This window comes from Eretmochelys imbricata, chromosome 1 (genome assembly GCF_965152235.1).
Source record: "Eretmochelys imbricata isolate rEreImb1 chromosome 1, rEreImb1.hap1, whole genome shotgun sequence".
Lineage (NCBI taxonomy): Eukaryota > Metazoa > Chordata > Testudines > Cheloniidae > Eretmochelys > Eretmochelys imbricata.
The window spans coordinates 262,836,071-262,851,002 of NC_135572.1; the positions used below are offsets into that span (position 1 = coordinate 262,836,071).

The 14,932-nt window shown below is 46.1% G+C and overlaps 1 protein-coding gene across 3 annotated transcripts in view; it reads right to left on the reverse strand.

Moving 5' to 3' along the window:
- Positions 1 to 14,932, reverse strand: part of LARGE1 (LARGE xylosyl- and glucuronyltransferase 1) — a 363,903-nt gene that overhangs the window by 50,783 nt on the left and 298,188 nt on the right. For all 3 annotated transcript variants that reach the window (XM_077829159.1, XM_077829168.1, XM_077829178.1), the window contains one exon: positions 2,321 to 2,476. In XM_077829159.1, coding sequence (XP_077685285.1) covers positions 2,321 to 2,476 — 156 coding nt within the window. The remainder of the gene's footprint in view (positions 1 to 2,320; positions 2,477 to 14,932) is intronic.

Here is a 14,932-nt window from a genome sequence, read left to right on the forward strand (position 1 = left end):
AGTGTGCAGGGAAGGGGAAGGGGGAGGGCACGTAGTTATTAAAGAAAGATACTGACAGATATGGTATTTTTCTGCAATATCCTGGACAAGCCTTTTTGAATTAAGTTTAAGTATTTTAGGAGTTCATTGTATTAAAAATGCAAAATGGTTATGTATTATTGTTGGATTGTGTGTAATATCTCTAGGGGTGAGACATGACTAATGAAGACCCTGGGAAATATTATGAGCCTCAGAATCTATTTGAAACAATGTGCCAGAAAAGAATGAACTGTTATAGTTAAGTGGCTTTGTCATAAATATAAAGGGAAGGGTAAACACCTTTAAAATCCCTCCTGGCCAGAGGAAAAACCCTTTCACCTGTAAAGGGTTAAGAAGCTAGGATAACCTCGCTGGCACCTGACTAAAATGACCAATGAGGAGACAAGATACTTTCAAAGCTGGAGGGGGGGAGAAACAAAGGCTCGTTCTGTCTGTGTGATGCTTTTGCCGGGAACAGAAAAAGGAATGGAGTCTTAGAACTTAGTAAGTAATCTAGCTAGATGTGTGCCAGATTCTGTTTTGTTTAAATGGCTGATAAAATAGCTGTGCTGAATGGAGTGTAGATTCCTGTTTTTGCGTCTTTTTGTAACTTAAGGTTTTGCCTAGAGGGATTCTCTATGTTTTGAATCTGATTACCCTGTAAAGTATTTACTATCCTGATTTTACAGAGGTGATTCTTTTATTTTTTTCTTCAATTAAAATTCTTCTTTTAAAAACCTGATTGCTTTTTCATTGTTCTTAAGATCCAAGGGTTTGGGTCTGTGTTCACCTATGCAAATTGGTGAGGATTTTTATCAAGCCTTCCCCAGGAAAGGGGGTGTAGGGTTTGGGGAGGATTTTGGGGGGAAAGACGTTTCCAAGCTGGCTCTTTCCCAGTTATATATTTGTTAGACGCTTGGTGGTGGCAGCAAAAAAGTCCAAGGGCAAAAGGTAAAATAGTTTGTACCTTGGGGAAGCTTTAACCTAAGCTGGTAAAAATAAGCTTAGGGGGTTTTCATGCAGGTCTACACATCTGTACCCTAGAGTTCAGAGTCAGGAAGGAACCTTGACAGGCTTTCTTAGGAAATCTCTACGGGGAGGTGTATGCAAATGTAAGCCCTCTGGTTATGCAAGAACTCAGACTTTTGAAGCTTTGCCCTGAGGAGGGGAACTTTGTCTGTGCTGATCACCTGTTACATGAGGACAAGATCAGAGGCCAGGTGGTATAAAGGAGTGACTCACAGATTCATGAGAGTGCTGAGCCAAGGTGGTTACGAACTTGTAAGCACAGAAAAATACCCTGGTGGAGTTTGAGGGACTGACTCCTTCCAGATTCTTGGTTGGAGTTGGGGTGATCTCTGGTAAGCTTATTAGCATGCACGTAGGTTCTTGTATTGTTTTCAATATGTTTTCTCTCTTATGCTCTTATCTTAAGAATAAATGTGCTTGCTTAGGAAGGGCTGTGTGATAACTTACATCTCTGGGCAACTATGCTGTTTATAACCACTGAGGGGAAAGCAAAGCAGGCCTGTTTAGGCAGTCGGACTTGCTGGGGAACTCACAGTATAGGCAGGGAGCTCTGCAGCCTGAAAAAACCCTGGTCAGGAGGGAGAGACACATGGGTTTCCACCCAAGAGAGGTAACGGTTTGAAAGCCTAGAGTATTGCCATTGCTGGACCACAGAAGAGGAATACAAGAGCAGTTGCCCTGAACTGTGACAGAACCCTCCTGTAGTCTCACAGCATAATTGTACATTCATGGGTTAACTCATCGTATACCGTGCAGTAGACATGTAAAAGGTAGATTTTTGACTTTCAAACTCAGCATTCTTGATGTTTTCATTTCTTCTTCATTATTTGTATTACAGAAACACCTAATGGCTCCACCTGACACCAGGGCCCCACTGTGCTGGGCACTGTACAAACACATTGTAAGAGACAGTTCTTTGGCCCAGAGATCTTAGTCCGAAGGGTGGGATTGTCAAAAGTGCCGAATGGAGTTTTGAGCACCAGTCCCGTTGATTTTTAACTTGTGCTTCTAAATCTCTTAGAAACTTTTGACAATCCCACCCTAAATAGAAAAGGCAGCCAAAGAGTGGGAGAAAGGCAGGATTATCACCCCCATTTTACTGACAGGAACTAGAGCAGAGCGAGAATGAATGATGTACCCCAAGTCAGATATGATGTTACGGGAACTGCACCCACATTTCCTGAGTCCCAGCCCAGTCTCTTAACCACAAACCAGCCTTCCAATCATCTGCATTGTCTCTGTGTTAAAAGACACCCTCACGCTTCCCACTTACATTTTCACTATTGATATCTGCCTCACTGGGGCAGCCAAAGAGCTCCCGCCTCAGCAGGTTCCCATCGTACTCTAGGAATGTCAGGTAGAGGTTGCGGAAAAACTCCACGTGCTTGTTTTTCACTCGCAGCTTCTTTGGCGAGTTCCAGTGAATCACCTGGTCGGGAAAACAAAAAGGGAACAATCCTGTTGTCAGCATGCAGCCTTTATACATCTTTAATATCCTTCCCTCTTTGCAAAAATATCCTCCCCTCTTTCTGCCTTTTCACTGGGAAGGTTTTGTGGTGTAGTCCATAAGTAATGCATGTACTGTACAGATTCTATGCTTTTTATATCTTCCATACAATGTATTGCATGTATATTTGTATGTGTCCCCTTATACTTTGTGATGCAACACTGCATGCATATTGGCAGGGCTGGAGTCACGGACGAGTTATGTTATAGATGTTGGTGAGAGGAGAAGTCTGATGGAGAAAAAGCTGCGGCTATAAAATTTGGTCTGGGATTTTCCAGTGACTGTCTCAGCTGATGAAAATTATTCACTGTCTAGTGTCAGACAGCCTCTTCACTCATTGGGAATTAAAGAGAAAGATTCTCAAATTAATTTTTGTTTCTCTTTACCCACCCCTCTGCCCCTCCAAACAGACTGAATCTGATCCAAAAAGATGCATTAGCTGACAATGCTTCATGTAGGGTAACCATATTTCCCAAAGGGAAAACGGGACACCCCCAGCTGCTCACCTGAGCGTGCCTCCCTCCCCCAAGTGAGGCTGTTGCCAGTCACTGGAACCCTGCCAGCCCCCTGCATGCTGGAATGCTGCCTCCTTGCCCCCACCCAGCCCTACGTTCCCCTGTGCGGGCTGGCATCTCTGCTCACCCCCACACACATGTTCCTCCACATCATACCCCACCTTTTTTTTTTTTTTTTTTTTTTGATAAAAATGGGCATTTGTCCCATTGTTCTTGCCAACTGATCAAGTCGGCAAAAGAAAAAGAGACAAAAGCCCAATTTTGAAAAAAAAAAAAAAAGTTGGGATGGCTGGGACAGGGCTTAGAAAAGGGACTGTCCTGTCCAAAACGGGACCTATGGTCACCTTAGCTTCATGTGAACTTGGCTGAACTTTGTTGTGTTGCATGGCAACACTATTTAATTCCAAGTGCCAGCAGGTATTTAGCCATTACTAGAGGGTGATGACTCCCTTGCTGGCCTAGGTTTAACTGTGCCACAGACATAAAGGGTCTGATTCTCATTTACGTTAAGGCCACTTCACACTGCTCTGTCAGCGTAACTGAGAATAAAGCCCAAAGAAAACAGCAAGAGTGGAGCCAGAAATGGATTGCAGGAATTATTTCATTTGATGGAGGTTGTATTTTAGTCATAAACATGACAGCTTTGTATTCAATTTTTTTCTGTGACTTCCAAAGGGATTAACCCTCCTCCCCCTTTTTGGGAGTACTTCCAAATGGGGATTTCTGGAGGTCCTGTGTACCCATTAAAGTAATGACATGAAGGCGTGGTGTCCCTCAGAGTCGGCTGCAACAGACTTCAGTGGGTGCCAACTGCTAAGCTAGTAGTGGCTGCTGCATCTGTGCACTGTAAACATTGTTCTAACAACCCTCTTTTCTGATATGGAAACCTGTACTCCTTCCCTGGCCATTGATATGAAACCAATCAAAGTTTCAGAGTACCAAATACGCTGTGATGTAAATTTAAGTTGTGAAAAAGACGATCACCTTTAGAAATAAGCAAATCACTTTTTCCAATTAAAGAAACACTTCAAATAAAAATAATGAAGTATCTACATACTGTATGATCCAGGGAGACCACTTGGAGCAAAGATATTGCTCTAAGAATTATTCTTAGGCAGTTTTGCTTTTTGTTGGTGTTGTTTTGCCTTTTTCTATATTCTCAGTGTCTAGTTTAACTCTGAAATAACATCCTCTATGGTATGCAATGAGAAGTGCACATTGTATAGAAACAAATGGGAGCTTGAACCAGCATTGCTGGGATCTAAAACAGATTGAAAGCCATACAAGATTTACTCCAACAAAAGAGGATCTTGAAGACTCCCTGCTTTAAAAAGGGCTTTATTGGTTTCATGCCATTGTGTTTAACTGCAGCAGAGGGCACTGCAAAAAACAAGTCTGAATCCTACCTCAGGGGAAGCAGACAAATATAATACCACAAACAAGGGACTGAAGGAAATCTAAGGGGCTGCTAAACAGTTTTAAGGGGTTCTAGCAGTTTTGTCAAACAGGCATGGAATGCGAATTGTTCATCTGCTGATAATTTGGACTGCTTTAGGATGAGATCCAAGAACAGAGAGACTGGAAAAGTGCAAGAAAAATGCCTACCAATTAAATCTTTTCTGTGCTACTCCCACAGTCAGGATGATTTCCTTCCTGCATTCCCCCTGCGTATTGTGTCTCCTGCCTGAGCACCTCAAATCCTCATCTTGGGGATCTGAACCATTCAAATCGTTAATGAGAATAAACTAAATTTCTGTGTATAGGACTGGCTCCCTTCCCCACAGGGCTTTCCCATCATCACACACTATGTCACACTGCAGCAGAATACTAGTGTTCTGATGCCTCTATTCTACTACGTGGGTGATGATGTCAAATCAAGACAACTGTAGATGGCAACTCTGAGTCTCCTTGCTGCAATTGAAAAGTTATTGAGTCTCCAAAAGCTGGTAAGTGTCAAGGATCTGGTGGTCATGATCTAATCAGATTTGAAATGCGTGTCAAGATTCTGTATGTGTACAGATGTCAAGGCTGTCTGGAGTGAGCTGCAGAAAGATGAATGGAATTGATTACCGTCCAGAAAACTTGAATTTTTATCAAGAAGGAAAAGCAGATTTCAACTGGTCAGAGGACAGAAAGAAACAATGTAACCAAGTCAAGGACACTAGAAAAAGCACAAAACAGATCTATTAAAGGTGAGGGGCTATTTTAAAAAGGAGCGTAATTAATGAAACTCCCTGAAATACCTGAAAATACAAAAGGATAGCAAGCTTCACAAGACACTAAGCATCTTAACCACCAGCATCAATTCCTAATATACACAGAAGACAATATTGTATGTTCTTTTCTAAGTGCCAAGCCCACAAATTCACCATGGGCTCAGACTGAAGCTGGATTGTTTCCGTCTTGTGTACCATCACCAACAGCAGAGATTCTACAGCCCAAAGATACCAGTGTAACCTTACATGGGTTGGAACAGGCATCACTGAGGGAATAATATGAAGACGATAGGGTTGAATAGATATAGCTGAAGCCATAATGGGGCTATGAGAACCTTTGTTACTGGGGATGATGCATGATATGGTAACAACTCAGTTTGACTGTTAAGAGTTTAGGGATGATTTGGTGGATAGGGCACTTAGAAATGAAAAATAAATCTTTACGTGCAAGCTGAGTAATTCTGAACTGGAGATTAGAAAGAGACAATGAATGTAGAACCCAAAAATGTCATTTTTGCTGTGCCCCTTTTCCAGGACTGAACCATACTTTAATATTGTATTCGCTTTCTTTTTTCCCCTTTCTTTTAATTTCCTAGCATTTTAAAAGAAATTGTGAAAAGAGAGAGCTTCAATTTCCAGGACTTTGAAGCTCTGCTGGTGTGGGAAAAAAACCCTGCAGCTAGAGCATGTAAATTCCACTACCTGGAACTGCTTGGTTGGACACCACATAAACACGGGCATCCTTGACTAAGGCCTCCTAAGAATTAAGGAAAATATACCTCTTAATCTTTATTTAGCAATTTATGTCCTAAAAGATCTGAACTTAGAATTCCACACCTATTTAACTCCTGATTAATCACCATTAAGCAACTTGGCACTATCTAAATTTCTACTAATACCATCCCACTTAATCAGCAGCCTTTACCACTCACTGAAATTAGGCTCAATCAGTTCCCTGGAATACAACCAAATATATTGTGCTCAAGTGAAGCAGAGTACATTGTAATGATAGTTTACCTTTATACCACATCTTTCGTCCCAAAGCACTTGGCCTGTTATACACTTGGCACACCATGAAAATGCATTTAACTTTGAGACGGAAGATAGCAGAAAATGCTCTACAGCAGTGGAGGAAGGATATGTAGCATAATGATGCAAGCACAAACTCCTACTCTTACAACCCTGGCTCTAACATCCGCACAGACATCAGAGCTGCAGTTTTTAAGGTATGGCCTGAAAATTCACACAGTTAACTGCATGGAACTTAGTTAAAGACAAAGTTCTATGCAACTTTTCCTAGGTTTCAAGTTGTTGCAAGTTGCATCATTTGCTCCAGGGAGACTCAATATTTCAAACCTGATGTTTAGAGCACATAGCCATACCCTCCAGCAGAACACTGTATCTCTGGGTACCTTCTTAAGGCTTCAGAATGGTGATCAGTGAGTTTCTTCAGTACAGTCATTTGTAGCATTCTAATGTTGAATTTAGTTGTAGTGTCTAGGAAGTTGATGCTGGGGTTGGAGTGTTCTACAGAGAGTTTGATGGATGGGCAGTGATTGTTGAAATTGTGGTGGAAATCTCTGAGAGAGTTTAGGTCTTCTGTCCAAAGGATGAAAATATCATTGATGTATCTCAGGTATATTGTTGATTTTGTGGTGCATTTTTCAGAAATTCTTCCTTGAGATGGCTCATGAAGAGGCTGGTGTATTGGGAGCTACCTTAGTACCCATGGCTGTTCCCACATTTTGGTGAAAGTGTTTGCTGTTAAATGTGAAGTTGTTGTGGTTGAGGATGAAATGGATGAGTTTGGTGCTGTGTTTTGTGTGGATAGCCAAGTGTTGTCCGTTCTCTTGTAGGCATTTGAGGCAGGAACCAGCGCCGTCATGGTGAGGAATATCGGTGTATAGGGAGGTGACATCCATGGTGGCAAGGATGGGATTCTGGGGGAGGTTGTTAATGTTGTGGAGTTTGCAAAGGAAATTGCTAGTGTCTTGGAGGAAGCTGGCACTTTGTATGGTGAATCATGTAAGGATGTGCGATAGGACCCTCAGTGGCCGGGCAAGCTAGTGGCTAGATCGTTGGTTCGGGGAGCTGTAGGCAGCCACGTAGCCAGGAGGGAACGGGGGAGCGACCCCAGAAAAAAAGGCGCCACCCGCTGCGGCACTGTTACTCACCCGGCGGCGCTCCGGCGGCAGGCCCTCACTCGCTCCGGCTGTCTTCGGCGGCACTGAAGGTCCGGCCACCGAGGTGCCGCCGAAGACCTGGCGCGCCGCCGGGTGAGTAACAGTGCCGCAGCGGGTGGCACCATTTTTCTGGATTGCTCCCCCCGTTCCCTCAACAGGGGAAATTTAAAAGGCGCCAAGACATTGACAAGGCGCCACTTGTGCTCAGTGGGGGAGCGGCCGCTGCCCCGCTCCCCCCCCTTGCTGTGCCACTGGCTGTAGGAAGACCTGACCGCCCCTTTCTCCTGCAGGTCCTGGCCCAGGGTCCTGTGTTGCTCAACCCCTAAACAGGGGAGATGGATCCCTGTTTTCCTGGCCTGCTCCCTATGCAAGTCCTTTTAGTTTGGGACATGGCCCTGCTAGTCAGCCCCTGACTGAACCAGGCTCTCTTCTTTTCTCCCCCCTCCAGGCCTGGCACTGGTTGCAGGTATAACAGGGCGGGACTAGCTGAACCCACAGGTGTTCTTAAACCCCTGCTGTGCTGGGCTGCAGTCCCTCTGCTCCTTCACAGGATGGTTTCTATGAGTTCTGATATTCCTTCAGTAAGAATGACAAGGCCAGATATGATGGATCTGCCTGGGTTCCCTTGTTTGTGTACCTTGGAGTGCATGTAGAAGGTCCCTGGGGTGGGTTGATGGGGAATGAGGTTGTAGAGTTTCTCTTGAAGTTGTCTGGGTAAGGATTTGATTGTATCCATGGACTTAACAGGGAAACTGCTTTCATGGATCATTACAACAATCTGTAATATACACCTGCCTGCTCACAGTTAATGGTCCACTTCAAACGCCTTTTGCATAACAATCTAACCCTTACTACCCACTCCATCTCAACTGACCTGCTACATGTTACTCCTTATGCTGAACTATCTGTCACAACTTGTATTTAGCTCAGACACTCTGATTTCTTTCCCCAGACCTGAAGAACTCTGTGCAGTTTGAAAGCTATGTATCTTCCACAAGTTGGTCCAATAAAAGATTTTATTATATCTACTTTGCCTCTCTCATACCTTAGGATCAACATGACTGCAACAACACTGCAAATAATAATTTAGCAAATTCCCTGGGTCTTTTTACCATGACTGAATTACCAGAATCCTTGTGTGTAAACAGAAGTTGAATCATTGACAATCAGCCTTCTTCTCATGCTTGACTCATTCATTAAGGTCACAGTTCATTGTCAGAGACATTACAATTGTTTACTTTCTTTCATAGGATCTCTGTTGCCATTTGGTCTTTGCCTATGGTTGCCAGGTACCCGATTTTGGACCGGACTTTCCGGCTGAAAAGGGGACCTAGCAGTGTCCGGTCAGATGTGCTGACTGGACACCAAAAGTCTGGTTACCGCGGGGTCGGGGAAGGTGCTGGGTCATTAAACCGCACCAGCTCCTGCTCAGAGGAGGCTGCCTCCTACCTACAGGCAGGTTCCTTGTCAGACTGCAGCAGCTTCCATCCCAGCCCTGGAGCAGAGGGAGCCCAGCTGGGGTGGGAGGGAAGTGGAGTCGATCCAGCAAGTGACACTGGGAGGGGGGAAGAGGAGTGAGCGACAGGGGCAGGGCCTTGAGGGGAAGAGGCAGAGAAGGGGGTGGGTCCTCAGAGGAAGAGGTGGAGCCTTGAAGAAAGAGGCTGGGAGGGGCAGGGCTCAGGGGTCCAGTTACCAGCAATTAGAAACGTGGCAACCCTACCTTTGCCAGACCACAGTAACTGAAATTTCTTCACAGACAAGAACACACCTTTTGCCAAAAGGGAAAAGAAAACATAGGTTCCCATCCAGCAAGAAACTCTGCGTGCAGGCTGAGCCCCACTGATTTCAGGGATCAGGACCATTGAGTATATATGTACCTCCAGCATAATAAGCTATTATCTATACAGTGTGAGTAGCAGTGCTTCAGCACTTTTTGCCTGATGTACTGTGTTCCTCTTAGCCACTCTTACAGAAGTCGTCACATTGAACATTTTGAGCCAGATCCTCAGCTGGTATAAATTGGGATAGCTAATTTCAACAGCCACCAAAAATCTGGGCCTCTCCAATTTAAAAGAATAAAAATTGCTAAAGAAGATATTAAGGCAACTTAGGAGGAAAATGCACAGAGAAAAATAATGATTAGAATTCTATGCAGTTGATAGGATATATGCAAGAGCTTCCACATTCATAAAGCATGCTGACCACATTGTGCTTCCATTATTCAGGGCTGTGAACAGAGCGGCAGAGAAGTATATACATACTTGAATAGCAGCTAACTATGAAGCGTCCCTAAGTTTATTTGACATAATGTTGTATGTAATGATGACAAATCCTATGGACTTTTTTAGAGTAGCAGCCCTGTTAGTCTGCATTCGCAAAAAGAAAAGGAGTACTTGTGGTACCTTAGAGACTAACCAATTTATTTGAGCATAAATAAATAAATAAAATAAATAACAAATACACTGGTTAGTCTCTAAGGTGCCACAATCCTTTCCTATGGACTTTGAGACCAGATGGAATTAAACTGGTGTATTTTCTGCTTGACGGGAAAAAATGCAGTTTCACGTGACTTGAATAATACTAAAGCCTGGACCAGCTTTAGTCTGGAATTTAAATCTCTTCCAGTATTTCCTTTTTCCCCAAGACATCCTTCTTAATCCTCCAGCACCAACTTTATAATTCATCTTTCTCTCTCCCCTGGAGGCCTCTACTACCTTATTCTTTACTCCAGTCTTATTCACCATGAAATACAGGATGTGCCAAATATATGGTGTTGTACCATTTATATCAAATGTCATGGAAACTGACTAATTTACAGATTTAAAAAATATGCCTTCAAACTCGTGTTAAATATGTCTGCTGCACAGTTCATGTAAAGACCACATATTGACACAGCTCGCATTTTGTTAGAAACTAGAATCTCACTAAATGCCATAATGCTAATCAACAAATTGAAAAATGCTCACAAAAATAAAATAAAATAACCCCAATGCTGTGGTCTCACATTATGGATCAGTTCCTCAGCTTGTGCACATTGGCACAGCTTCACAGAAGTCAATGGAGCTATGCCTATTTACATAAGCTGAGGCACTGACCCAATAACTCAATAAAGATTTATGCCCCTGATTTAGTAAAGTACTTAAGGTCATACCTGATTTTAGGCTTCTAAGCATGGGCATAGTTTGGGGGCAGGTGCAGGGAGGGTATTGCCTCCTCCTCAAACAGAGGCAAGGTGTGTGTGGGGGGTGTCACATGGGGTCACGTGCCACTCCCCCCCTCCGCATTTCTGCAAATGCTAAGCTGCCCTGCAGGGCTTGCTTTGCTTGGCCTGCCCGGGAGGGGGCTCTGACCTTCCCACGCTGCGCCTCCTTCCCCACACCCTCCCTGGCATGTTTCAGTTCAAGGGGAGCGGAGAAGGCGGTGGGATGGAGCAGCTGTTCTCCTGCGCTTGGGTCCCTGCCTTGGCAGCTGGACACTGCCTCCTTGGTCCCAGTGCCTGCCTGTTTCCTGTACAATGGTGAGTGTCGGGGGGGGGGGGGTAAGAGGGGGCGAGGTGCTAGGGGAAGGAGGGTGTGTGGAAGAGAAAGGGATGGGATGGGGGGACGCAAGAGCCTGGCACGTGGTGTCCATTCGGTGGTGGCAGCAGCCCCTGCGGGGAGGCGGCCCCAGCAGCACCAGAGCAGTGACATCGCTGCAGCAGCTGGTGCTGGAGTGTCAGCCAGCAGCAGCTGGGGCTCCCCAGTTAAGCAAGCATATCCGCCCCCCAGCACCGGCAGCCCGAGTACCCTCAAGGCCGGGGGAGAGAGCCAGTGAGCCAAGAAGACTGGCTTCAGCGTTCACATGCGGACGCGTGCATGTGCACACGTGCGTGCTTTGCCCCTCTCCCCAAATATAGCAGTCACACAATGCCTACGCTTGTAAGTACAACTGACGCTGGAGGGACTACTCCTGGGGATAAAATTAGGCAAGTACTAAAGTGCGGTGCTGGGTCGGGGCTAACCCAAAGGTGCTTGAATTAGGTTCTTCTGTATCTAAGGCTTCATTACTTTTTATAAAATATTACAGTAATTTTAGTAGCATGCTGTGAAATACAATAATAAATAACTGAGACTAAATGACATTAGTCAACACAAATTTGGTAATCCACAATGGGTGTCTCAGATACTGACGTGAATTAATGTTACATTATTCTATTGTATATGGAAGATATAAGAAGATTTTTCCACAAGAGGGGCATTTTGACAGAATTCTTCCTTTAAAACCATTTTTGCTTCTACTCCAAGATCTCCTTTTTTGTTCTGATCCTGGCAATCACTCTTATACATTGTTCTTACCAGAAGTGTAAAGGAACCAGAATGTTCACCAGCACTTTATAACAGGACAGATTGCAATGACACTATGAATCCCTGCTGCTTGGGTCCTGCCTATACATGAACAGTAAAATGCTCACTGAGTGCATTAATTTTTCAGCAACCCTCTAGATCACTCCACCTACATTTGTGAAGTAACTCCATCAAAAAATCACATTTCTGGTCCCTTTTTGGATGCATGTAACTTTTGGAATCAGGGTTTCCAAAGTGATTACTTACATTTATGAATCCAAAATTTGCTGTTTCTATGAGCACTCCTACCAGAAAATTCATTTGATAGAACATTCAGAGAGAGCAAACACAAAGATGGGCTCAGCCAAAATGAACTTGTTTTAACATTTGAAAAAAACAATCAGAAAAATTGTTTGCAATATTCGAACAGTTCTAACTGTGATTAGTCTGTAATGACAATGATTGCCTACTGCTGCCTAGGTAGGCTGTATACTAACCCTTGTAGAATAATTTCCACTATCTGGACCAAGATGTCCTGCATGCAACATTTGAGTCTAGAATTTCAGAATTACAACTGCAGAACTAATCTTCGTTCATCTGGATTTGTTTAAATCCATCCAACCCGTCTTGTAGTATAGAAACCACTACAGAACTAACTGAAATTTTTTTATAATCCAGTTTAGAAACTTATTCTGATCCACAGAGGCAGACTAACAGTCTCCATTTACGATGAAGCTATTATTGTTCTTTTCCTGCCTTTCTTCTATAAGGTAATAAGGAGTCGACATAGCTTAGGTCGACTTACCCCAGTGTGTTCACTGTGCTGCGTCAACAGGAGACACTCTCCGGTCGACTTCCCTTACTCTTCTCGAAGAGCTGGAGTACCAGGGTCGACTGCAGAACGCCCTGTCATCAATTTAGCAGATCTTCACTAGACAGGATGACCGTATTTCCCTATGCTGAATACGGGACTTGTGGTAAAATTACTCCTATTCAAGCGAGTTCAATAGCGATCGATCAGAACTATGCAGTGCAAACGTTCAAATTAACATCAAGGTGACTGAGCTCCTGTGAAAAAGAAATGCTGCACAGCTGGATTCTTTTTATTTGCTTTCTTATCTTTAAGGCTTTAGGGTTCACATGGGGAGAGGTGACACACACACACTCCCGTACACCACTTTCACACAGGGAGGGTGACTGACTGACCTGACCCCTCTGCCTGGCGCTCTCCATCCTCCATGCCTGGCTGGGCCCCCGGGATGGACCTGCCTCTCCTGGTACCTGGTGCTGCGTCTTCCTGAGGCAACACATGTGGGGGCACGTGGGGTCACGTGCCACCCCCCCCCCCCAGATTTCTACCAAGGTTCATGCCAGAATGTAGCCAGCAGCAGCCTTTTGGCACTGTCTATGGGGGAGGGAAAGGACGTGAGGTGCTTCCAGCTGCAGGAGAGGAGGATGGAGGGAAGGGATGACCTGGCCTGTGTCTTTGCAGCACCCCTCTTCTCCCTGTGGCTGGAATCAGCTTGTCCCTTCCTGCCTGCACAGTGTCGAAAGGCAGCTAACATCTCCAGGCTGCTGCTGGCCACCGACATAACCCAGCTGCCTCCTATCCTCTGGCTACAGCGCGGGCAGGAAGGGATTAAGCCAGTGGTGGGAAACCTGCGGCCCATCAGGGTAATCTGATTGTGGGCCATGAGACATTTTGCTGATGTTGACCGTCCGCAGGCACGGCCCCCTGCAGCTCCCAGTGGCCACGGTTCACTGTTTCTGGCCAGTGGGAGCTGTGGGAAGCAGTGGCCAGCATGCTACTGCGGCACATTGCTTCCCACAGCTCCCATTGGCCAGGAACAGCGAACCCTGGCCACTGGGAGCTGCGGGGGGCTGTGCCTGTGGACGGTCAGTGTAAACAAAATGTCTCGCGGCCCACAGTCCGATTACCCTGATGGGCCCCGCATGCGGCCTGTGGGCTGCCCACCACTGGACTAAGCCCTAAGGATGCATTATGCACCAGGCCCCAGGGAACCTGACTGCAGGGGCTTCAGCAAACCCGACCAGAGAGGTAGCTCAGCAGGGGAAGGTGCCTAGGGTACAGAGCAGCCCCACGCTCCCTGGGGGCAGGACCCAGAGCGGGGTGGGCGGGTGAAGAGGGTGCTAAGCCCCTGCCCAGAGAGCTGATGTGGAGCCTGCAGGGCCAGGGCGTGAACAGGCTGGATATTGCTCCCCACCCCTGCCACTCCAGAGCTTAGCTGAGGGGTGGAGAGGCTTCCCCGTGCCGGTGCTTTGTGGGGCTTTGGCACAGGCAGGGCTCGGCTCCTCCTGGCCAGCGCCCTGGGCCAGAGGGTCTTGGGCTTTCCCTGGGCGCTGGCCCAGCAAGAGGCAGTGGGGGAAGGAAGGCGCCTGCCGGCCAGGCTGTTGATGGGCTGAGCGCTCCGACCGGTCCGGGATATAGAGGAGAAGCGGGGCTGGGGGTGTGAAGGTGCAAAGCAGGGAGAGAACAGTGAGAGGGGGAGCACATAAAGGGCTGATGGGTGGGCAGTAAAGGTGACACATAATCAGTCACTGCCTGGCACCTGCCTGCACTCACCAGCCATCACAGATAGAAGCGCGCAGCCAGTGCTGGTTGGAAACGGGACAGGGACAGGGCCCTGCTGGCTGAGAGCTGGCATGCAGTGGGGGCTGCGCTGACGGACCAGCAGGGGGAGTGGCTGGCCTCGCGCACTGCATCTTTGCCCCCCACCAGCCTTCCACACCCACCCCCATCATTGACCACTGGACTCCCCGCCCCACTCACTGCCGCTGGGCGGGTGGCTGGCGACCAGGGATCTGGCCAGCACCAGGACCCGCCAGTACTGATGGCGGGGGAGACAGAAAATATGGGACAATTTACTCATTTTTAAGAAAAAGTCAGGACACCTGCAGGCGGGCGTAAATTCGGGACTGTCCCTTTAAAAACAGGATATCTGGTCACCCTATCACTAGACCCACTAAATCGATCCCTGCTGCATCGATTGCAGCAGCATCAGTCTCCCCACAGTGAAGTCACCTATCGATTTCCTCTTCCACACTCTATTCATCACAATGAAAAATCTGTTACTGAATATTCTATTGATATTGTAGTGTTACTTTTTTTGTGCTATATCCT